Consider the following 24113-nt stretch of genomic DNA (forward strand, 5'->3'; position numbering starts at 1 on the left):
CTGTTTGATTTCCACCTATGTAAATAAAGAAAATAAAATCCTGTAATCTAATAGAGAGAATGCTTATTCTCATTTACATAAGTGAGTTTTCAACTCTGGAATCTAAGATATATTGCATTCCTTTTTTTTTTAATAGATAGACCTCATTATGGTAATAATCATGTCATGAATAAAACTTCGAAAGAAATTCTGTGCTAATAAAATTTGACGTTTACATGAAATGGGTAAGGCCTACATAAAATAGTTTTTAAAAAGAAAAAACGAAGGAAGGAGAAAGAAGCCTCTGGTCTACACAGGCTGGGTTCTCTAGTCCTCCAGGGTCTCCAGCCCTACCCCCAGCTCCTACCAAAGCCCTAAGGAGGCCCCGCTGAAGAATGCGAGTGGGAGTGATGGGAGACAGGTCCAGCCTGACCCATCGAGTTCTTTGCAGAGCCACTGACAAGAATTCAAAACCGGAGGGAGATCACGACAGGTACTTGATAGCAACTTGCCTGGCACATGGCAGACCTCAGTTTGATCCCTGACACCCCATATGGTCCTCTGAGCCCTGCCAGGAGTGATCCCTGCTCGAAGGGCCAGGAGTAAGCTGAATAATACCCCACACCCTCATGCCTGGTGTGATCCAAAATACAAAAAGATCCAAATGTTAATCCCTCGCCACTTCCAAGCTGTGTGACCTTGGGCCACTTGCCTGCCCTCTCTGCGCCCTCAGTGCTCCCTGGGACCTACCTCGCGAGATTGTTGTGGGGAGGGGCAGAAGCCTGGCAAGCACCCTGCCCTCGGTGAATGGGCTGCTAAAATTACCCTGCCCCGTACCCGCGGTGGGGGCGGGGAGGCCTGCGGCCCGGCTATAGTTAGCCTGGGGGTGGGCGGAGCCTGCGGCCGCCACCTCCCCGCCCCTACTCCCACGGGGTCACCTTGGCCTGATGGTCCTTCAGACTGGACATGCCGACCGGACACCCTGCGAGTCGCCGTCTGGGGAGGGGACAGCGGGGCTCCCGGCTGCGCCGCGTGCAGGGGGCGCTGCGCCCCCTCTCCGGTGCTCCCCCGGGGACGCCAGGGGGGCCTGATCCCGCCGGGGGTCGTGGGCGGGGGCGGAGGCGAGCCCAGGAGGGCGGCGCTGCAAATAGCGCAGTGGAAGCGGTGAGTCACCGGGTGGAAATACCGCCCCCTGCTCCCTCCCCTGCCTGCCGCAGGGAAGGATTGTGTGGGTCCCCCCAACCAGCGGTCAGGTCCAGCCCAGTCAGGTCAGTCGCTCACCCTCTCTGGGCTTGGAGAGCTCGGGTGTCCCTCCTCCTGCCACTGGAAGAGAAGGAGCCAGGTTTTTCCTGCACAGAGATTCGAGATTTCCTGCCCAGGTGGGTGGGGGAGCCGAAGGGGCCAGGGAATCCCCACGTTTCCATGAGGTCTTGAAGGTGTTCTGAAACCTGTCTCCTAGAAATTTTCCTTTAGTTTGTGGGCCTGCGCCTAGCAAGGTTGGGGGTACTCCCAGCTCAGTGCTCCCCGTTAACTTCCAGTGGTTTGAGGGGTGGATGGCAGGAGGCGACTAAGCTCTGACAAGCACATACCCACCTCTAGACCCTGGAGTTGTTTCCTCAGCCATGTTCCCAGATTCCCTTTTAGGGGTGCAGGTTGGACCCCACCCCGCCGTGCTCAGAGGCTGCTCGGAGCCTTGTGGTTGAGACTCCTCCCAGCTGTGCTCTGGGAGCCACAAGTGGTCCCAGGGGTGGGACAGGGGCCTGCTGGGTGCGAGCAAGACCAGAACCCCGGCACTGTCTCTCCCGCCTGCCCTGGCACCTTGAGGAAAGCGGGTCTGTACTTCCGGGGGGCTCCCTCCAGCCCCCTCCCTGCCCCGGCCCAGTTTTTGAGAACTTCAGGCAGGTGCTGTCAGAGTGTGTGCATCTGTGTTTATTGTGTGCAGGAGACCAGGCCAGGACCTTCCCAAGTTCTGCCACCCCTTATGGGCAGAACCCATACCCATCTGGGCCAGGGGTGAAAGGTCATTCTGCAGAAGACAAAGGTTCTGCCCCAGCCCCCCCACCCTCACCGTGAGCCATCACTTGTTTCTGCAGGTGGGACCTGAGCCAGGTCATGGAGTACCTGGGCTCCCCGGGCTGACTCCAGAGGTGGGGCAGGACCAGTGGCTCTGTTCTCTGCTGCCCGTGGGGGTCCGTGCCAGAGTAGCAGCAGCGTCTCATGTCCTGGCGGCAGGCCGTTGCTCAGAGACTCCATTGCCAAACCCCCCACTCCCCTCCCCCCAGCCCCCTCCAGATGAGAACCCTGACTTCATTTTTTTTTTTCTTTTTGGGTCACACCTGATGATGCACAGTGGTTACTCCTGGCTCTGCACTCAGGAATCACCCCTGGCACTGCTCAGGGGACCATATTGGATGCTGGGACTCGAACCCGGGTCGGCAGTGTGCCCGCAGCGGCAAACGCCCTACCTGCTATGCTATCATTCCAGCCCCCTCTTCCCCACCCCCCCCCCCCCGAGAAATCTGACTTTAGAATGCTCTGAGCTGGGTCTTCACCGAGGCAACACTGAGTGTTTGAAGGAGTTACCAATGAGTGAGTGTATGTGAGTTTTGTGTGGTGTGTGTGTGTGTGTGTGTGTGCATGTATGTATGAGTTTTATGCATGTGCATGTACTTGAATGTGTGAGTATTGTGTGTATATTGTGTGTTTGCATGCGTGCGTGTGCGTACACACATGCAGTCTATAGATTCATCCTTTAAAGAGGGGAAGGAAGGTAGGAAAGAGAGGGGGAAGCTTAGGGAGAAGCTGAATGCAGCCCGGACCCCACCCCCATGCGTGCTCCCACCCCCACGCGTGCTCCTTTCTGGCAGAGTGGTTGACTGGTTCAGAGGCAGCAGCCCCGGGGAGCCCTAGGCCAGGGGGTAGAGAGAGCAGGACTCACCCCAGCCTTTGCCTGGGGGCTTAGCAGGGAGCAAACAGAAGTTTTGCAATTTGTCACGATCCAGCTGTATTTGGAAAAACCCCATCTCTGTAAAGACACAGCGTGGTCCTGCCCGGACACAGCCGGCTGGAGGGGGGCTTGGAGCGTGGCCCAGGAGACGCGTCAAGCTGTCACCTCCGGCCCCCTGTGCCATGGGATCTATCATCTTTCTCAGGCCTCCTCCACCCTGGCCTGCCCTCGTCCGCAGTGATCCCACAGATCAGATCTGTCTGTCTGGCGGATGATTTGCCCAAAGGTCTCCCTGTTCTAATTCTGCTTGCCTACGGTGCTGTCTCTGAAAAACTCCCCTTTCCTACTTCAAACTCTACTCTAGACGAAGGGAGAGAAGCCAGCTCTGGGATCTGGGGGTTCCTGGGTGAGGCAGGGGATCCCCGGGGTGCATGGGCAGGGCTGAAGATGTCTGTATTATGGGGGTGGTGACCCACCTGGGGCCGAGGGGCGGTAGGGCAGGTGTGTGTGGGGGGAGGGGGCTGAGATGTCTTGGAAGCTGCTCTGGACGGGCTGGGGGAGCTTTTCTGGCAAGCCGGGGAGGGGGGAAGGGACAGGTGAGGCGCAGGGGACGGGGAGAGACGAGGGGGACCCTCAGATTTTGATTTCCGTCCGGAAGGTCTGCTGGACGTGCTCCGTGTGGGGGTGGCGCCGGGCCCGGATGGTGAGGCTCCCGTCCTCCCTCAAGGCTGAAGTCACCGAGGTGGGGTCCACGTCATCCGGCAGCTGGCACTTGTGAGCGAAGGTGTTCATGACTGTGCCGTCGGCTGCCAGCTGGGGAAGTGGTCAGGGGTCAGGGCAGGTGACCGCCGTCCCGCTCATCACAAGTCACAGCGCCCCTCCCCGCCTTCCTCCAGCCTGACCCCAGCAAGGCTCCCCTGTGCCCCGGGGTCTCAGCTTCCGGGCCAAGCGAGGGGCTGGTCACAGTGGCCAGGGGCTCTGCAGGGACAGACCCAGAGGTGCTTGGAAGAGCTCCTGGTTCCAGGGGGTCACAGAGACTGGGGGTGCTCAGAGAGGCAGGAGGCTCGAACTGACCCTAAAGCACCCCAACAAAACTGAGGGCTCCTCCTTAGCATGGCGCTTAGGGGCCCCTGGTGCCCACTCGTGCTCAGGGGACAGTGAGGTGCCAGGGCTCCTGCCCATGCTCCAACCGTTTCTGCGTCTTCCCGGCTGATGGTGGGGCTTTGAAGCTATGAGACACTGGTGTCCCCGGCGGAGCTGGCCACGGCCCCTCCCTCATGTCTGCCAGCACATGGTGTCCAGGGGAGCCAGGCTGAGTCACAGGCGGGGCTGCAGACTGGCACGTGCTGCCACTGTCGCGGTGCCCAGGGCCTTTGGATTCCTTGGCAGGGGTGCCCAGGTGCCCAGGGAACTAGCCCAGCCTGTGACAAGCCGGCCGCTGTCCCGCCAGTGTCCCTGTTCAGGACGAGCCACACCCCCTCCCACATGAGTGTCCTCCTGGGGAGCTGGTGCCCAAGACCCATTAGTCTGGGGGTGGGCCAGGCCTCCCGTCAGCCATGGTCTGATTCAGGGGTCCCAGGAGGTTCAAAAGAGGGTTGGAAGGGTGTCTTTTGGGGGGCGGCAGGGCACATCCAGCAGTGCTCAGGGCTTATGCCTGGCTCTGAACTCAGGGATCACTCCTGGTGGGGCTCAGGGAACCCTATGAGGTGCCGGGGATCAAACCTGGGTTGTCGACATGCAAGGCAAGTGCCCCATCTGCTGTACCTCCCGCCCCCAGGGGGAACTTCTCTCTCCACTATGCTGCCCAGGGGACCCTACTCCTGCCCACAGGCCCACCAGGGGAGCTGACTTGTTGCAAACACCGTCTCCCCCTCAGGAGCACCCTGCCCTGCTCCCTAGGGGCTCCCTCTGCAGCCCTGGACTCCTGAGAAAGGACTCAGAGCACTGGGGTGTACAGAGGCAGGAAGGAGGATGCCGTGGCCTGTGAGCTGTCCAGGTCAGACTTTCAGCTGGCCCTGGAACGAGGGGGGAGGGCAGGGGAACCCTGGTCAGCATCTGGGGCCCCTGGATAGGACAAAGGCTTAGGGACCCTGAGTGGAGGGTTCGGGGGGGGGAGGGTTGTCCAGGTCACTCACCTTCTCCGCCCGCACCTCAATGTGGTTGTTGGAGGTGGTGACGATGATGTCCTCTGGGGAGAAGTCACTGACATCCACAGCAAACTCATAGGTGTCTCCCAGCGTCTTGATGTGGCCTGGGCCCCCGGGACGGGCTGTTGGGGGGTGGGGGGAACTGGCGTGAGCTGAACATGGGGTGGCGGGCGGCCGGATTCCAGCTCCCACTCTTGTGGGGCAGGGTCCCTTCCCCAGGCCTCGCCTCCCCCTGGGCCCACTTGCCACAGTCCCCCTCTGCATGGGGGGCTGGGCAGGCTGCCCCCAGCCCACAGAGTGTCCAGGGACACCTCCCCAGCCTGGAGCAAAGCGCGTCTGTGCCCCAACCTCTCAGTCCTATCCAGCCCTCCAGGGCTTCTACTCCTGGGTCCCGGCCTGAACCCCGGCCCAAGGTTCTTCCTCTCCCACTGTCAGTTCTCCCGGCCACGTCTTGTCTTTCCAGGGGGCCACACGGGCGTGGCACCTGCTCCTGGCCGCCCCGCCCACCTGCATCAACATTCCCCAGTGCCCCCACCCCGCCCCACGGGATCCCCTCCCTGCGTAACCCCCCACACCTAGGCCCCGGGCACTTGCCTGGGAAGGCCAGGGGCTCCGAGTGAGGCCGCATGAAGCTACCAAAATCCTCCGAGAACATGCTCAAGGCCTTCTCCATGGGGGGATCCGGGGCCCGGGAGGAGGCTGAAGAGGAGGATGAGGACGAGGAGGAGGAAGAGGAATGGAAGCTTCTCTCCGCTCTGAAGGTGGAGGAGGTCCTGTGGCTCATTCACGGGCAGGCAGCCGGCCCGGCCCGGCAGGCAGCAGGCAGGGTGGACAGGAGAGGGTGTGGGCGGCAGGCCTCTAGGGGAGCTGGCAGCGCCCCGACGGACGGCGCTTTATAAAGCCCTACCGTCCCGGGCTTGGGGCCAGCCCCTTGTCTACCAGCTAAATTTAGGCCTCTCGGTGGCCCAGAGGGGCTGGAAATCTTCTCCAGTGAGTCGGCCCCGCTGACAGACCAACACACAGGCCTGAGACGACGGCTGAGCTCACAGCCGCATTCCAGGCTGATAACTGCAGCCCAGGGCCTCGTGCCATGCAGACCCCAGCCTGCCCCCAGCCACTCAGGAGTGGCCTTTCAGCTCCTGGGGGACAGTTTCCTCTGTGTCTTCCCCCCCACACCCTGCCTCCTCCTATCCCCATCCTTGGTAAGAGGGGGGTGGTTGATCAGGATGGAGGGGCCCGCTTCCCTGCTCTGGGAGGGATGGAGGTATCAGAGCAGGCGATAAGGGGCCCGAGACATAGTACAGCTGGCGGGGGGAGGGGGTTGCCTTTCATGTGCTGACCCAGCTCAATCCCTGGCATCATCACATAGGGTCTCTCGGCTCTGCGTTCAGGAGTCATTCCTGAACGCAGAGCCGGGAGTAACCCCTGAACATTCTCGAGTATGAACCCAAAACAAAATTACCCAAAACAACACACAAAACTAAGCCCAAGAGCAGGAGGTGAGGGGTGGGTGGGGCACCTCAGCTTTGGGGCCCTGGGAGGCCTCCAGTGCTCCTGGCCTCAGCAGAGACAATGGTTATGAGGAAAGAGAGATGGTCGGGCTGGGGCACATTAGAATGTGCGACTGTCCCGGCCAGTTCCCCTGGGGCCGCCTCATGGTTGGTCCTCCTCCCTAATGCTGGGCACCTTTGGGGGCCCCCAAGAGGAGGAAGTTGAGGGCTAAGGCTGGGCCCACTGGGGTGCTTGTCCTTCGGGGAGTCTAGGTCTTGTTCCCAGGGACCATCTTGGGCTCCTTGATGGTATGAACTTGGGCTCAGAGCAGGTACTTCAGGACAATGGGAAGGAATGTTCCAGAAGACGGCTATTCTGACCTGCCTGCCTTTCTGGGGCCAAATGAGGTCCCAGCTCATCTGTGGTTCCCCCTCACATGTCCCTAGCTTCGGGGGGGGGATGGTGGGGACACGCAGTGAGTGGTGGAGCCAGGATGCCAGCCCCACCCGGCAGGATGGTCGCACCTGAGAAGCCCTGAGGGTGCCATCAAGCAGAGCAGGTGGTGGAAGTGGAAGGGTCGTTGGAAGGAGACCCCCTTCCCCACTACCTGACTGCAGGACCCCCGCCGCTCTGCTCTCCCCCAGACCCCCAGACTCTCTCCTTCCTGGAGAGGGTCCCTGGAGACCCACAGCCCACCCAGGGCAGAAGGACCCTCCCGACACACCCCAGCAGCTAGCAGGGGTCTGGTGACCCTGGGATTTCTCTGTTCCCCCTCCATCAGACGGCAGCTCCCCAGGCCAGGGGGGGTCACTGTGTCCCCGCTGGATTGGGGGCTTCTAAAGCAGTACTCTTTCATTTCTCAGGCTCCCACAGAACTTCCTCCTTGTGGGGGGTCATAGCTGTTTCTGGAGGGTCCATGGAGAGGGTGCAGCTGGGACCCAGGCTGGTGGCTGAAGCAAAGGCAGGGTCTGTCACTCCTGCAGGGATTCCTGCCTAGAAGTGAGGTAGAAAGAGGGTGGGAGCCCACAGCTTGTCACCCGCCAGGGCACGGGAGCCAGCGGCTAAAAGCAGACACCCTGTCACAGTGCTGAGGGCCTGAGTCACCGCTCCTGGACATCAGACCTCGGTCCCCACCCCCACCTCTGCGCCTCCTCCCCTTCCCCCGGCCCCCGCGAGGCGTCACCCACTGGCTGCCCTGGCCTCAGAGGCCAGGAGGGACCTCAAAAGGTCATCCAAGTCATTCTCTCATTTCTGGGCACATTCTGCCCTCTGGGGCACTGATGAGCTTTTCCTTGTACCCCGAACTTGCCGGAGGATTCCATTCATCAAGGGGGACTTTTGGGGTGGATGGGGCCGCACCTGGCTGTGCTTGTGGGTCCCCTCCTGCCTCTGTGCTCAGTGGTCTGGGGACCACATGTGTTTCTAGGGATTAAGCCAGTGCTGGGCACCTTAATCCCTGTTTCTCAATGGCCCTTGCCTGGGGGACAGAATCTTTTTTTTGGGGGGGTCATACCCGGCAATGCTCAGGGGTTACTCCTGGCTCTAAGCTCAGGAATTACTCCTGGCAGTGCTCAGGGGACCATATGGGATATTGGGAATCGAACCCGGGTCGGCCACATCCAAGGCAAATGCCCTACCCACTGTGCTATCGCTCCAGCCCCTGGGGGACAGAATCCTGAGCCCCAAGATTCTGACATGTGGCCTTGGGAAGGGCCCAGGAAGCTGTAACTATCCCTCGCAGCCAGAGCTCAGCCGACTCCTATGACTCGGCACGAGGAGGCGTTTCCTGAGTGCTCCCTTGTCCCGGCGCTGTTGTAGACTGGGGGGACTCTTGCTGGAGGAAGGTCCCTCTGTGCCTCGAGGTCTCCTTGTAGAGCACAGAGGATGGGGCGGTGCAGGGCGCTGAGGGGTGGCAGGGCTCTGCTGACTGCCCCCCCCCCCATGGTAGTGACCGGTCCTGACGCGGGAGGGACAGGCTTGAAGCTGACCCGTGTGGGCAAGGACTCGTCGTGAGCTCCTTGCTGCTCGCTCTGAGTCCTCATGCCCCAGGACAGGGTGTGAGGTGTGGACACAGCCAGCCAGGGGCTCTGGGGTTGTGCTGGCAGCTGCCCCTGCCTGGTTCATCATGGTTTTCAGGAGGGAGATCTTTGGGGCGGAGGAGGAGGGTCATGGTCCTGGGTCTCTGGCTGGAATCTTCCCCAAATGGCATCAGGCAACAATCCTCTACTTTGTGCCCCGATCCTCGCCCTGATCAATTGCAGCAGAGAAATCGAAAGAGCTCTGGAAAAGGTCGTACATCTGGGTCTGAGATCGGCGCCTGCTGTGTGTCCAGAGAGGAGTGACTAGACTTCTCTGATTCTTCAATTGACTGCTGAGAAACAGTGATGTTGTCCTGGCCACCGGTGGAATTGGGGGTCGGGGATGGGCACAGGGAGGAGGAGCTAGGCAGCGGATGTCCAGCATCTGAACTGTTGGCATGTAACCGGGGCTTGTTTCCTGGTCCCCATGTCCTCTGTTGCAGTGGGACAAAGTTGGCAGCGTTTACCCTGAAGCCCCAACAGAGCCAGTGCCTGTGGCGGGCTGGAGTTGAGGCGGTTTCCTGAGGTTTCCTTCAAGGCTGGACACTAGGAGCCAGTCCGCATTCCTCTCCGACCACCTGCTTCCTGTGCCCGCTCCAGCTTTGCCCATCACCCCGCACCCCACCAGGCCCCTGAGGCTGGGTGCAGGCTTGGGAGTTAGGCAGCCCTGCCCGGGAACCTGCTCTATGGCTGGGTCTCTGTGCATGGCTCTGTGTCCTTGCCTTGGTGGATGCCACGTTCCTCGAACAGAACCCCCGAGAGACCAGAGTGATAGTCCGGCAGGCAGGGTGCTTGCTTTGCACAAGGCCACCCTGAGTTTGAGCCTGGCACCACAGACAGTGCCCGGAGCACCTCCAGCAGAGATCCCTGAGCACAGAGCCAGGAGTAAGTCCCGAGCACCTCCAGGTGTGGCCCTAAACTCTCCCCCTGCCCTCCACCTCCTGTGAGGTCTCCATGTGCTCACCGATTTGCTGCAGGGCACTGAGCACAGAGTCTGGGCTGTGACCAGGCAGTGAGGGGCCAGTGGACGGTGCCCTGCAGCTGGCCGCCCTTGTTGCTTGCCTGCAGTGGGCTCCCCATCCCCCTCCCACGGCAGGCGAGGGTCTTGGCCCCTCACCACACGGCAGAGAGCCCCTCTCCCGGCCCCTTGTGTGCGGGCACTTCCCCCTCTGGGCCCCGCTCACGCTGGGGCTCTGGCTGACCCAGAGGGAACCCCGGCTGGTCCCTCAGGCAGCTCTGGCCTGCACGGCCCAGTTACCCCGGGCAGTTTCAGCCGGTTTGTCAAGGACGTTCTCAGCGGCCACAGTAAACCTCGAGGCTGGGGGGGGTGGGTGGGAGGGGGGCCCCTGCTGCTGATTGGCGGAGCGCATACCTGTCCAGTTGCCCGCGCCCGCACACAGGGGGAGCTGAATCAGAGGAGGCCCACGCGGAGCACAGAGGTAAGGGCTGCGAGCAGGGCTGGGCCTGGGCCAGGGTGGGCGCCTGGGAAGAAGGGGGGGGCGGGGGGGGGACAGGGAGCCGGCACCTCCTGGGCATCTCTCTCCCTGCAGCCTTTTTTTCTGAACCTGGGGTTTTCTGAAGCTCCGGCCTCTGCGGGCTGAGCTGGGAGTGGGCTGGTGGGGGAGGGGGGACGTGAGGGAGGTTCGTGGGGTGTCCCCTGCTCCCCTGCCCTGAAAAAATGACTGAGGAGCGAGTGGGGAGCTGAAGCCCGCCTGAGACCCCTCTCAGAACTCGTTCTGCACTCCTAGTGCAGACTAGGTGACACCTCCAGTGCCGCAATACCCAGTCTCTTCCTGTCACGGATTCACACAGGTAAGGAGTGTGGGGCCGGTCCACGGAGTCCGCCTGCCCATCTGTCTGTCTGTCCTCAGCCACTCCATGGAGGAGCTGGTGGGCCTGCGCCGAGGCTCCCCTGGGACCCCGGTGGCACTTCGAGAGCTGTGGGGTCCGTGCCCTCGCCTCCGCCGAGGCATCCGAGGTGAGTGGACAAGCCCTCAGGACACCCCCTATGGAGCCCAGAGCAACGCTCGTCCTCACCTTTGGCCCTGGGTGGCACTTCCCAGGGGGTGCTGGGTGTCTGTCTGCCCTTGCATCAGTGTGTCTGTGCCCTCTTGGGCCTGGCCCGTCTGCCCTTCCCAGAGTGGCACAGGAAGCGGGAGGGATGAGCACTTGACAGTTGCACTGGGAGCCCCAAATACACTAGTCCCTGGGGGACCTGGGACGTCCCCTGGGCGGGGGTGCAGGAAGGAAGGGAGCCCAGAGAAGCTGAAGGCAGATGCCTGGAGACTGGTGTCTGAGCTGGGCAGAGCCAGCTCCCTGAATCCTCAGGCCAGTGTCCACTCCGCCACCAGCAGGGCTGTGAGGTCACTCTGGGGGCTGGGGTACAGCAGGAGACTGTGGGATGGGACCCTCCTGCTCTCGAAGCTTCACTGCACGCCCCTTAGATCTCATTCAGCACGGCAGCAGAGGCGGAGGGGGCGGTGTCGGGTGAAAGGGACCTCGGCGGCCACCTGCCCCTTCCCTCCTGCCCTCACCGTGCCCTCCCCCTGCCCAGGGGCCCTGGAGTGGCTCAAGCAGAAGCTGTTTCGCGTGCGCGAAGACTGGTACTTCCTGATGATCCTCGGCGTGCTCATGGCCCTCATCAGCTTCGCCATGAACTTCGCCATCGGCCGCGTGGTTCGAGGTGACCCTCCCGGCACGCGTCCCTGCCACCTGCCTGGGGCCACCATGAGGGGTAGAAGGGTTCTGGTTGGGTTTCTAGCTGCGCCCACTCCTGGCTCAGCTCTCCGATTGCCATGTGTCCCTGATCGGGCTTGGCTCCTCTCTGGGCCTCGGTTTCCTCATTTGCACAGTGAGGAAGAGGGTCCCACATATTCTGCAGAGCCTTTTATGGGTCGTGCCCCCAGCCCCCTTTCTCCAGCTCTGCTCAGTCCCTCTTCCTTTAGGGGGCGGAGAGGGGGGAGTGGATCCCTCGTCTACACCATTAGGCATGGAACTTTCCCTCTGCTCCACCTGGAGGTCTTCCTGGAAGAGGTGGCCGAGGGAGGGCAGGCAGGGTCCAGGCAGGGTGCTGGGCAGTGAGCCAGAGATGGGGGGTTTCTCCGTCCCCCCACTCTGTGGACAGAGGTTCAGAGGGCTTGAGTTATTTACTTGCTCAGGGTCACTCAGCTAGGGAGTCGGGCACTGAGTCCAGGGTGCGTCCCCTCGGGATGGGCCTGGCTCGCCCCCTTCTGGTCAGCATGTGGACCCTGAGGCTTCAGAGCCTGCAGATGTCCCCTGACTCCTGCTGTCCCCAGCACACAAGTGGCTGTACCGGGAGATTGGGGACAGCCACCTGCTCCGGTACCTCTCCTGGACCGTCTACCCCGTGGCCCTCGTCTCCTTCTCCTCCGGCTTCTCCCAGAGCATCACACCCTTCTCCGGAGGTGAGCCCGGGCCCCCCTGCACCACCTGCAGGCTTGCGTCTCGGTGCCCAGCCTTTCCTGAGCCTCGAGCTTCGGCAATGGGAGGCAGGAAACTGTTGCCCATTTCTCAGCCGGAGAAGCAGGCTCAGAGGAGGCTTTCTTCTTGCCCAAAGTCACACAGCACAGAGGCCGGACCAGGACAGGGGTGGGGGGTGGGGGGATGGGCAGTGCAGGCCCTGAGCCTTTCTGAAAGTTATCTGGTCCCGAAGGGGGCTTGAGGAGGCCCTTTCAGCTCCAGGCCAGCATGGAGGCACCCAGTGAGCATCCAGCCTGATTCTATGCTGGGCTCCCCTGTCCGGTCCCTGGGGCCCTGCGGGAAGTGGGTGGACACTCGCATGTCCTTCTGCTCCCCCGGCTCCTCCTCTGCAGACTCCTTGTACAGCTTCTGCTTTGCTTTGAGGGCTGCACCCTGCAGTGCTCAGGGGTCACTCCCAGTGCCTCGGGGAGTGGGTGGTGTCGGGGGTCAGACCCAGGGGTCCCCCGTGTGAAGCCTGCAGCCGGCCCATTGCATTCTCTCTCCAGGGAAGCCCCCACCTTGTTGGCAGGGTTCGAGGGCCCCGACAGGCCTGGGTGGGGTGGGGCCAGAGGTTCCACCCGGACCCACCCCTCCCCTCACCCGCTGTCCTCCCCCCACCAAGGCTCGGGACTCCCCGAGCTGAAGACCATCTTGTCGGGCGTGATTCTGGAGGACTACCTGGACATCAAGAACTTCGGGGCCAAGGTGGTGGGTCTCAGCTGCACGCTGGCCTCGGGCAGCACCCTCTTCCTGGGCAAAGTGGTACGTGCGGGCAGGAGTGAGGGCACCCACTGCACCTGCCCTGGACCTCCCCTGGCGTCTGGGGTTGGGGAAGAGGCAGACCAGAGCCCAGAGACTGACGGGCCGTGGGATGAGTGGGGACAGCGGCTCCCATATACTCCCCCGCCCCGGGCTGAGCCCTGCGTCCCCACCTCCCTGAAGGGACCTTTCTTTTAGTAGTAGTAGTAGTAGTAGTAGTAGTATTGGGCTGGAGCAACAGCACAGCAGTAGGGCGTTTGCCTTGTGCACAGCCGGCCCGGTGGCCGAGCCGGGTTCGATTCCTCCACCCCTCTCGAAGAGCCTGGCAAGCTACTGAGAGTATCTCGCCCGCATGGCAAAGCCTGGCAAGCTATCCGTAACGTATTCAATATGCCAAACACAGTAACAACAAGTCTCATGATGGAGACGTTACTGGGCCCGCTCGAGCAAATCGATGAACAACAGGAGGACAGTGTTATTAATCAGTATTAGTTTTTTTTTTTTTGGTCATTTTATGGGCTGGAGCGATAGCACAGCGAGTAGGGCGTTTGCCTTGCACGCAGCCAACATGGCCGACCCGAGTTCGATTCCTCCGCCCCTCTCAGAGAGCCCGGCAAGCTACCGAGAGTATTCGATATGCCAAACACAGCAACAACAAAGTCTCCAATGGAGACGTTACTGGGCCTGCTTGAGCAAATCGATGATCAACGGGAGGGCCTTTTTATTTATTTATTTATTTATTTATTTATTCTTATGTAGGAGTACTGCTATTTATTCAGTCACTGATTAGCTGATTGAATTGTGCATGAACTCCACCTTACTTTTCTTTTTGTATTTTTTTGTCTTATATCTATTTATTGAATCACTGTGGGAAAAGTTACAAAGCTTTCAGGTTTAAGTGTCAGTCATACAATGATCAAACAGTACTCATTTTTCACCACCAAGAACCCCAATATACCCCCCTCCCACCACTCCCAATGCCTGTGAGGCAGATGATTTCTACTTAACTTTTCTCTACATTGGTTACATTCATTATTTTGACAAAAGATGCACCATTATTGTTTAGAATCCTCCCCCCCAACAATCAGAATTGCTGAAAAGGCATTGTGAAATACTTTGTTTTCTAAGTATTAGTATTTTTATTTTTTTTCTTTTCACTTTATTTTATTTAAATTTTTTAAAAGATTTTTTTAATTGAATCACTGTGAGATAGTTACAACACTTTCATGATTGATTTTTAGTCACACAATAATCGAACACCCATCCCACCACCAGTGTACATTTTCTTTTTTCTTTCTTTTTATTAGTGAAACACCATGAAGTACAGTTGTAGATTTACAATTTTTTGTGCTTGGGTTTCGATTATACAATGATCAAATACCCATCCCTCCATCAGTGCCCACTTTCCACCACCATGGATAATATCCCTCCCCCCACCCCACCCCCCAAGTATTAGTATTTTTAAATGAATCTCTGTGAGGTATAGTTACAGACTTACAAACTTTCATGCTGACGTTTCAGTTATACAATGGTCGAGTACCCATCCTTCCACCAGTACCCAATGTCCACCACCAATGGTCCCAGCATCCCTCCCACCACCCCCCCCCATCCCCCCACCCTACCCCACCTCTGTGGCAGGGCATTCCCCTTTTGCTTCCTCTCTCTCTCTCTCTCTCTCTCTCTCTCTCTCTCTCTCTCTCTCTCTCTCTCCTTTTGGGTGTTGTGGTTTGCAATAGAGGTATTGAGTGGCCATCATGTTCGGTCTATAGTCTATTTTCAGCCCACATCTCCCATCCCGAGCGGGCCCTCCTAGCACCCTTTACTTGGTGGTCCCTTCTCTGTCTGAGGTGCCCTTTCCCCCAGCATGTGAGGCCGGCTTTCAAGCCATGGAGCAGACCTCCTGGTACTAATCATCTGTACTATTCTTGGGTGTAAGTCTCCCATTCTGTTACTTTATATTCCACAAATGAGTGCAATCTCTGCAGGGCCCTTTCGTGCACCTGTCGGTGATGATCGCTGCCTACCTGGGACGCCTGCGCACCAGGACTGTTGGGGAACCCCAGGTAAGAGACCCAGGGAGCACCCCTAGAGGCCCAAGAGTGGGAGGGCGAGGCAGCCCCTGAGCCCCGACTCTTCCCATCCCCGCAGAACAAGATCAAACAGAACGAAATGCTGGTGGCTGGCGCGGCGGTGGGTGTGGCCACGGTCTTCGCAGCCCCCTTCAGCGGTGAGTCCCCTCCTGCCCCCTGCCCCCTTCCCTACTCTCCCAGACCCCGTGGGGCCACTGACCACCTCGCTCCTCTGTCCAGCTCTGTCCAGCTCTGTCCTTCCTCTCGCTGGAGGCACAGGGCATTCAGGATGGTGCTACATGGTGTGGCAGGGGGGAGGTCCCTGGGCAACCCTGGCCAGGGAGTTTGTTCATTGCAACAGCCCATCTATCTCCCCATCACACAGTCCCCGGGCCTAAAGGGCTGCTGTGAGGACTGAACTCCTCCAGGGGGCGCCGCAGACTGGTCCTGCCCCACTGCAGCTCAGGACTAAGGCCACCACGGGAAGGGGCTTGAGCCACGGCTGGACATGGAGGTCAGCACCCGCCTGAGCTCAGTGTCGCCCTCAGGTGTCCTGTTCAGCATTGAGGTCATGTCGTCCCACTTCAACGTCTGGGATTACTGGAGGGGTTTCTTCGCTGCCACCAGTGGGGCCTTCATGTTCCGCCTGCTGGCAGTCTTCAACAGTGAGCAGGGTGGGTGACCGCTCGCCCCTCCCGCCCCATGGGCCTTCCCCTCTCCCCCTCCTCTATTCTCCCTCCTCCTCCTCTTTTCTTTCCCTCCTCCAATTCTCCCTCCTCTTCTCCCTCCTCCCCTAGCCCCTCTCTCTCCCCCTTCCTCCTCTCCTCCCTTCCCTCCTCCCTCTCCTTCTCTCTCTTCTGTTTCCTCTTCTCCTTCCTCTTTCCACCCTCCTCCCTCCTTCCTCCTCCCCCCCTTCTCCTCAGAGCATGGATGTGAGCTGGGCTGGGCTGGCCATGGAGGATGAAGGGGCCTGGAGGAAGAAGGGGACCAGCAGGGAGGAGGTGATGGGGCCTTGGACACCAGGACAGGAGTGTGGGGAGCAGGGGCGGCTCACTCTGCCCACAGGTGCTGGGCCTGGGGGCAGGCAGGGGGAGGGTGGAGACCCTCACCCCACTGCCCTCCTTCCCCAGAAACCATCACCTCCCTTTTCAAGACCAGCTTCCGCGTGGATGTCCCCTTTGACCTGCCCGAGATCTTCTTCTTTGTGGCACTGGGGTGAGTGGGCACCGCGGGCTCCTGGAGAGGCCCCCAGGCCTAGCAGGGGTCTGCACTGACCTTGGCGCCAGCAGGGCCATCTGCGGCATCATGAGCTGCGCCTACCTCTTCTGCCAGCGGACCTTCCTCGGCTTCATCAGGACCAATCCCTTCACCTCCAGACTGTTGGCCACCAGGTGGGCCCCCATTCCTATGAAACTCAGCCTTGAGCCTGTACCTCCCTCAGGGAGAACCCTCTGAAGCCCTCCCTCTGTGAGCACCCGGAGCCTTCCAAGCCCACACCCCCTAATCCCCATCCCCCCTTCACCCCCTCTCCAGGGCTTTCACTCTGTACTCCCCCACACCCCCTCATTTCAGGGCTACCAACTCTCCACTGAACCCCATTTTTTTTTTGCTTTTTGGGTCACACCCAGCGATGCACAGGGGTTACTCTTGGCTCTGCAGTCAGGAATCACTCCTGGTAGTGCACAGGGGGCCATATGGGATGCTGGGAATCGAACCCAGGTCGGCCACGTGCAAGGCAAACGCCCTACCTGCTGTGCTATCGCTTTTGCCCTAGAACCCGTTAAGTCCCTCCCATTAGTCCTCCGCCCCCACTGAGCACCACAACCCCCTTCTGCCTTCACCCTCTCACTCAGTCCCTGTTCCCCCCCACCCAGCTCCTGCCCCTGAGGGTGAACACTGAGGAGGGGAAAGGGGTGCAGAAATCCCAGGAGAGGAGCTAGAGTGATAGCACAGTGGGTAGGGCGTTTGCCTTGCACGTGGCCAACCCGGGTTCGATTCCCAGCATCCCATATGGTCCCCTGTGTACTGTCAGGAGTAATTCCTGAGTGCTGAGCCAGGAATAATCCCTGTGCATCACCGGGTGTGACCCCAAAAGAAAAAAAATAAAAAGAAAGCACAGGAGAGGGGCAGGGCAGGGTGCTGCCCCTCCACCCCACGGTGGGGTTCCTGGCATCGTCTCATCCTGCCCCCAGCAAGCCGCTGTACTCAGCCCTGGCCGTCCTGATCCTGGCCTCCATCACCTACCCGCCCGGGGTGGGCCGCTTCATGGCTTCTCGGGTGAGTCGGGAGACAGGGGTGGGACCTCCTCTCTTTGCCCCCTTTTGTGCTTTAGCTTCACCCAGCACCCCTGAAGAGGAAGTCACAGGAACTGGAAGCTCGGGGGAGGGGAGTTGAGCCTTTTCCAAGGGGGTGGGGGCAGAGGAAGTGGGGTTTTGGTCAGGGTGTGGGCCTCTCACTGAGCCGCCCCACAGCTGTCCATGAAGGAACACCTGGACACGCTCTTTGAAAGCCAGTCGTGGGCTCTGAGGACGAGGAATGCGACCCCGATCTGGCCAGCCGAGCCGGACCCCCAGAATCTCTGGCTGGAGTGGAACCCACAGCCATTCACGGTCTTCGGGACCCTCGCCTTCTTCCTCCTCATGAAGGTGTGTGCAGGGCCGAGAGCAGCCGGGAGTACATGGGGGTCCCTTCTCACGGGGGGGACAGGACCCTGCTTTCCATCCAGCCCTCTTCCTGAGGGGGCCCCTGCCCGCTGTGACTCTGGACACACCCTCAGCATCCTCATCACTTTTTAATTTTTTTAAAAAAAGTTTTGGGGCCACACCCAGCAGTGCTCAAGGGTTACTCCTGGCTCTGCACTCAGGAATTACTCCTGGTGGGACTCAGGGGACCATATAGGAAGTGGGAGATTGAATCTGGGTCAGCATCGTGAAGGCAAACACCGTCCCCACTGTGCTGTGGCTCTGGCCCCCTAATAGCTCTTTTTAAAACACTTGAAAAAAGAAATAGGAGCCTCGCTCAGCAATGCCGGGTGCAGGGTGGGGCATGGAGGTGAACAGTTGAGTCCTCAGTGGTCAGGGGCCACCAGGGCTGCCCAGGCAGTATTTGAGACCGTGTGACCCAGAAAGGGTCCTCAAGGTACCACTTTGCTCTCCGCCTTGAACTGTGCCCTGGGCCCAGTTTTCACCTCTGGGTGTGGCCTAGCATGTGGCCAGAGTCCCAGCACGTGTGGGGCTCTGTCTGAGCTCAGAGGTGACTCTTCACCCCCCACATCCCCCACGACCGCTGCCCTGGCCAGCACCAGATGGATCCTGTCCCCTGGGGCCATGTGCCCCGTCCCACAAAGCACAGCCGGGGCCAGTCAGTCAGGGCCACAGGCCAGCAGGGGCAAAGGGAGCGATCCGGCATATGGCCCAGCCCAGTTCAGTCCCCAGCACCACACAGTTCCCAGAGCACTGCTGGGCACAGTTCCTGGACCCAGAGGTGGGAGTAGACCCCAAGCACCACCGAATGTGGCCCAGCCCCCTCCCCCAGGAAAAGTGACCTGAGATATAGTACAGTGGCAGGGCGTTTGCCTTGCCCAAAGTCAAACAGGCTCGATCCTTGAGCCCATTCCAGATGGTTCGCAGAGCAGCACCAGGAGTAATTTCTGAGTACAGAGCCAGGGGTAACCCCTGAGCACTGATAAATGTGACCCCCAAAAGAATAATAATAATAATAAAGAAAATGAGGTGGTGGCATCCACGCCTGCCTCCCAGGAAGGGTGAAGGGAGGGGAGCCCCTGACTGAGCCCCTCACAGGCCCCCCGAAGGGAGTGCCCTGAGCCTTCCTGTTCCTGTCCCATCCCCCAACTCTAACCCTGACCCTCGGGGCTCTTGTCCCTCCCCCGCAGTTCTGGATGCTCATCCTGGCCACCACCATCCCGATTCCCGCCGGCTACTTCATGCCCATATTCATCTGGGGTGAGTCTGGGGTCCTGGGGCTTCTAGCCCCCAGCCGCCCTCCCCTGTATCTTGGAGGCTGGTCCCCAGGAATGAAGGGTGGCGGGGTGAGGGGATGGGTCAGCTGGCTCCCTCTCACCCTGAGTCTGTGGGCAGGCGCTGCCATCGGGCGCCTCCTGGGCGAGGCCCTGTCCCTCGCCTTTCCGGAGGGCATCGTGGCTGGAGGGGACGTCAACCCCATCATGCCTGGGGGCTACGCCCTGGCAGGTCAGTGGAGGGTCCCTGCAGGCTAGGGTAAGGCTGGAGCTGACCATCTCCCAGAGGGGCCCAGAGGATGTGGGGTGCCCAGCCCTTGGTGGATCCTGCCAGCTTCTCATCCCTCCAAGGCCCCCGGGACCTTCTGTTGGGGCACACCCTCTCCCCAAGTCCAGGTCCGGTTGTGTGCACCTGGGTAGCGTTCCCACCCCACCCCCCCGTCTGGGCTGTAGCCTGCCCCCACCCCGCAACCTGGCCCTCTGCAGCAGACCCTGGCCAAGGGCCCAGTCTCCCCACCCCCCCACGCCGGGCTGTGCCCACTGCAGGAGCCGCGGCCTTCTCCGGCGCCGTGACCCACACCATCTCCACGGCCCTGCTGGCCTTTGAGCTGACCGGCCAGATTGTGCACGCGCTGCCGGTGCTGCTGGCGGTGCTGGCGGCCAACGCCATCGCGCAGAGCTGCCAGCCCTCCTTCTACGATGGCACCATCCTGGTGAAGAAGCTGCCTTACCTGCCGCGGATCGTGGGCCGCAACCTCGAGTGAGCGCCCCCTGGTGGCGGGGGAGGGCGCTGCCTGGGCTGCGGGGACCCACAGCCGCTGAACTTGGCCACGGGTGTCCGGGAGGGGCCTGTTCTCGGGCGCTGTGTCTCACTAGTCATCAGCCTGTCTTCACGACAAGACAGGTTTCACTCATTTGTTGGAAACGGGCTCAGCAGTGTACCCTTCTGGCCCCAGCTTACCTGGAGTGAGCCTGGACGTGGGGGCAGTGGGTGTGCGGTGAGGAGAGGAGAATGGAAACAGTTCCCAGGTCCTCAGGCCATGGGGTGGGCCTGAGGTTCTATCATCTGGGCCTCAAATCCTGAGCCAACGCTTGCTAGCTGCCGCCCCACTCTGGACCTCAGTTTTCCTATCTGTACATTGGGAATGACAGTTCTAGTGATTTCCAACTTTAAAAAAAATGGGGGGCAGGAAGAAAAGAGATAGCACAGTGGGTAGGGCACTTTCTTTGCATGTTTCTCACTTAGGTTCTATCCCCAGCACCCTCTACGGTCCCCTGAGTCCCACCAGAAGTGGAACCTAAACACGGAGCCAAGCATAAGCCCTGTGCACTGTTTCAGGAGTGGCCCAAAAAGAACCAAAATATTTTTTCTTTTCCTGTAAAGCTTTTCTTCAGATAAAATTCTTTGGGGAAGGCTTCTGAGTCAAAGCTGATAAATGAAGTTGGTCTGGAGCTGGTCTGGTTCCTGACTCCGGATCTCATGAGAACTGCTCATTTCAGGAATCCCTGTTTTTTTCCCCTTTCTTTCTTTCTTTCTTTCTTTCTTTCTTTCTTTTTCTTTTTTTCTTTGTGGGGCACACCTGATGATGCTCAGGGAAAATTCCTACCTCTGCACTCAGGAATTGTTCCTGGTGGGGCACAGGGCACCATATGGGATGCTGGGAATTGAATCCAGGTTGGTCATGTTCAAGGCAAACGCCCTCCCTGCTGTCCTATCTCTCCAGCCCCCAACCCGGGCTTCTGACTCCACTCGAGGACCCATGTCACTTTCCCCACGGGCTCCGCTGGTCCAGGGGTGGGGCAGCCCCACTCCCGGCCCTGACAGAGGTTCCCTGTGCCCTCAGCCCCCACCGTGTGCTTGTGGAGCATTTCATGAACAGCTCTCTCACCACGCTGGCCAAGGATGCACCGCTAGAGGAAGTGGTCAAGGTCGTGACCTCCACAGACGTGGCCGAGTACCCACTTGTGCAGAGCGCAGGTGCCAGGGGCCTTGGGGCTCCCCTTCTTCTTGGGCACGGGGGCTCCAGCCTGGAATGAGGGGCACCAGCGGGGTGTAGGTGGGGTGCCGGGGGGGTAGGGGGCGGGGTCCTGCTCTGCAGTCCTTGGAATGAGTGGAAGTTTCTTCCTTTGCTAGTCAGGGATCATCACAGTATGGACTTGTCAGAATTTCTCACCCCAAATGCCAGGCCCTTCCCCTGGGTAAATCAGGACACCTTCAACTTCCCCCACAGGATGAGCCAAAAATATCTCATTTGAGAATATTGGCCCAAGGATGACCCCTTCCGTGAGGTTCCCCCCCCCGTCCTAGAGTGAAGATAAAATGGGCATCAAAGTCCATTTTCCCCTAAGCTCCAGACCTGCTCCGGCTTCAGGGGTCCTATGGGCAGCCCCCAGTCAGCTGCTCTCTCCATACCCAAAGTGACCTTGGTTGATCTCTCTGTGCCACCAAATCTGTTTCCTTCTCCATAAAAATGGTAAATCGGGGACAGAGAGATAGCTCGGTGGGTAAGTCACTTGCCTTGCTCGCAGCTGAGCCTAGTTTGATCTCCAAACCCCATAGATCCCCTGAGCACCTCCGGGAATGATTCCTGAGCACTGAGCCAGGAGTATCCCAGAGCATTGCCGGGAATGGGCTCAGACCTTTCACAAAGAAAGAGTTGGAGGGCTGAAGCGATAGCACAGTGGGTAGGGCATTTGCCTTGCATGCAGCTGACCTGGGTTCGATTCCCAGCATCCCATATGGTCCCCTGTGCACTGCCAGGAGTAATTCCTGAGTGCATGAGCCAGGAGTAACCCCTGTGCATTGCCGGGTGTGACCCAAAAAGAAAAAAATAAGAGGAGGTGGCCATAGCTCCTGACCCAGAGGCTTCTGCAGTCTCCCGAGAGACATCAGGGCACCTGCTACGACCCTGGGCACACAACCCTGGCAGGTCTCAGTGAGTGGACACTTCTTTCCCTCTGCCTGTCCAGACTCTCAGATCCTGGTGGGCACCGTGAGAAGGGCCCAGCTGGTGCAGGCCCTCCAGGAGGAGCCCCCTCCATGGGCACCAGGACAGCAGGTGGGCATTGCTGCAGGGCATCAGGAGGGGTATCAGTATCAGGTGGGCACCAGGTGGGCACTTGCTTTCAGGAGGGGTTTGGGGAGCTGCAGGCGGGGCTGGGTGAGCTCTGGCTGGGAAGAGATGCAGCCTGGGGAAGAGGGAGGAGGACCCGGACCCCCGTAACCCTTCTTCCTATGGTCAGCGGTGTCTCCAGGACATCCTGACTAGGGGCTGCCCCACAAAGCCAGTGACTCTCCAGCTGACGCCAGAGACCTCCCTGCACCAGGTAAGCAACGGGCAAAGCTCTGGGGCAGAGGGAAGAGGCCTGTGGGGACTTGGGCACCCTGCAGAATGGGCACAGATGCTCTCTCTCGACTGACCTCCGAGGCTTGCTGGGGTGATGCAGAATCTAAGGATGTGGGAGAGTTTGGGAAATAAAAGCCTCATGACACACATAGGTTCCAATTTCAGTGGTCGGCCACGTTCTCCCTGGGTGTCTTTGAGCCCGGTGATCACACTGCTGATCCCTCACGCCTGCCTACCAGCACAGAGCCTGACATATGGGGTCAGGCAAATGCTTCGCTGTAGCAGTGGGCCACGCTAGGGAATAGGAACTGGCACCTTGCGTGGACTCTGGCGCCCTCTGCTGGTCATATTTGGAAACTGCGACCCTTGATCCTGCTCTACTGGGAAATGCTGAGGCGTGAGCCCTGCTGGGGTCCTGGCCAGGCCCCTCTCTGCTCTCTCTCTACCCAGAGGCTAGGGGAAAAAATGACTTCAGAGGGATGGATGATCACCACTTGTCCCCCACCTTTTCCCAATATCCCCCAGGCACACAGCCTCTTTTTGTTGCTGAAACTTGAGTCTCTCTTCGTGACATCTCGGGGCAGAGCTGTGGGATTCGTGTCTTGGGTTGAGGTACCAGGGGACCCCGGGGGCGGAACAAAATGTGAGTTTGCTTGAGCTTCCTGGGGAGGTGTGGAGAGCCCCCAGTGAAGTTTGGACTGCTTCAGTTATTCCATTTGTGCAATGGGGAAGCATTGGTTTTAAAACTTACCTCAGAATCAGCTGAGGGGATCAAACGATCCTAAAAAGGGTCTCCAGGGGGCTGGAGCAATAGCACAGTGGGTAGGGCGTTTGCCTTGCACGCGGCCAACCCAGGTTCGATTCTCAGCATCCCACATGGTCCCCTGAGCACCGCCAGGGGTGATTCCTGAGTGCAGAGCCAGGAGTAACCCCTGTGCATCGCCGCGTGTGACCCAAAAAGCAAAAAAAAGGGGGTCCCCAGTATCTTGGGGGGGGATAACTCAAAGAGCGTGTGTGTGTGTTTCATGCTAGAGGCCCAGCTTCCACCCCAGGACCTCCTGGTCCTCTGAACACTGCAGGAATGGTCCCAAAGTCCCAAGTATGGGGCTGGAAGTAACCCCTAAGCACCACTGGGTATGGTCCCCTAACAAACAAGCTGTTCTCAGTGCAATCCCTGAGGAGCTAGAGACATAGTACAGGGGATAATGCACTTGCCTTGCAAGAAGGTGACCCTAGTTCAAATCCCCAGCATCACATATGGTTTCATAAGCAATGCCAGGGGTCACTCATGAGCACAGAGCCAGAAATAGCCCGTGAGCACTGCTGGGAGTGCCCCCTCAAAAAGAAAATAGGGTCGACTACACCCAGCAATGCTTAGGGATTTCTCCCAGTTCTGCACTCAGGAATTACTCTTGGCAGTGCTCAGGAGTAATTATGGGACTCTGGGGCTAGAAACTGGGTTGGCCACATGCAAGGCAAGCATCCTACCCGCTGTGCTATTGCTCTGACCCCTGCAGCTTCTACTCTAAACCCCTTCTATGTCCTACCCCCTCTAATGCCTCTTTCTCTGTTCTAGCTGAGGAAAGCCATTTCCAACCTGATAAACCCGCCAGCCCCGAAGTGAGCCCGGGAAGATGGAACAGGGTCGCCTGCTGGATGCCCCGGCCTGTCACAGCCTCCTCTCTAGCCCGGCCAGTGCCTTAACTGTCTCCGCTGTGCCCTATCCTGGGCTGCAGGGCAGCCCCCACCCTGAAGGGCACTCAGAATGCAGGAAGCAGATCTGCACCAGGTGCTGCATGCTGGGTGCTGGGTGCTGGATGCCATTTGTGTATGAAGAGAT

At 59.5% G+C, this 24113-nt stretch overlaps 2 protein-coding genes across 3 annotated transcripts; one reads left to right on the top strand and one right to left on the bottom strand.

Moving 5' to 3' along the window:
• Positions 1-1890: 1890 nt before the first annotated feature.
• On the bottom strand, positions 1891-5928 carry HSPB7 (heat shock protein family B (small) member 7). Its single transcript, XM_056123223.1, has 3 exons — positions 5668-5928; positions 5062-5195; positions 1891-3739 (listed from the first exon to the last, which is right to left on the bottom strand). Exons 1-3 carry the CDS (start codon positions 5855-5857, stop codon positions 3560-3562), a joined length of 504 nt encoding a protein of 167 aa, XP_055979198.1. The 5' UTR covers positions 5858-5928; the 3' UTR covers positions 1891-3559.
• Positions 5929-10520: 4592 nt separating this feature from the next.
• On the top strand, positions 10521-23897 carry CLCNKB (chloride voltage-gated channel Kb). 2 transcript variants are annotated; one of them, XM_056123350.1, is made up of 19 exons: positions 10521-10620; positions 11197-11325; positions 11939-12067; positions 12745-12884; positions 14867-14944; positions 15030-15108; positions 15499-15624; positions 16081-16165; positions 16240-16341; positions 17143-17227; positions 17422-17595; positions 18843-18912; positions 19048-19158; positions 19473-19686; positions 20771-20904; positions 21897-21985; positions 22170-22253; positions 22799-22885; positions 23850-23897. In XM_056123350.1, exons 1-19 carry the CDS (start codon positions 10521-10523, stop codon positions 23895-23897), a joined length of 2064 nt encoding a protein of 687 aa, XP_055979325.1. The 2 variants fall into 2 exon arrangements, with proteins under 2 accessions (XP_055979325.1, XP_055979326.1); XM_056123351.1 differs by lacking the exon at positions 11939-12067.
• The last annotated feature ends 216 nt before the right edge of the window (positions 23898-24113 follow it).

This window comes from Sorex fumeus, unplaced genomic scaffold, assembly GCF_029834395.1.
Source record: "Sorex fumeus unplaced genomic scaffold, SorFum_2.1 ptg000047l, whole genome shotgun sequence".
NCBI lineage: Eukaryota > Metazoa > Chordata > Mammalia > Eulipotyphla > Soricidae > Sorex > Sorex fumeus.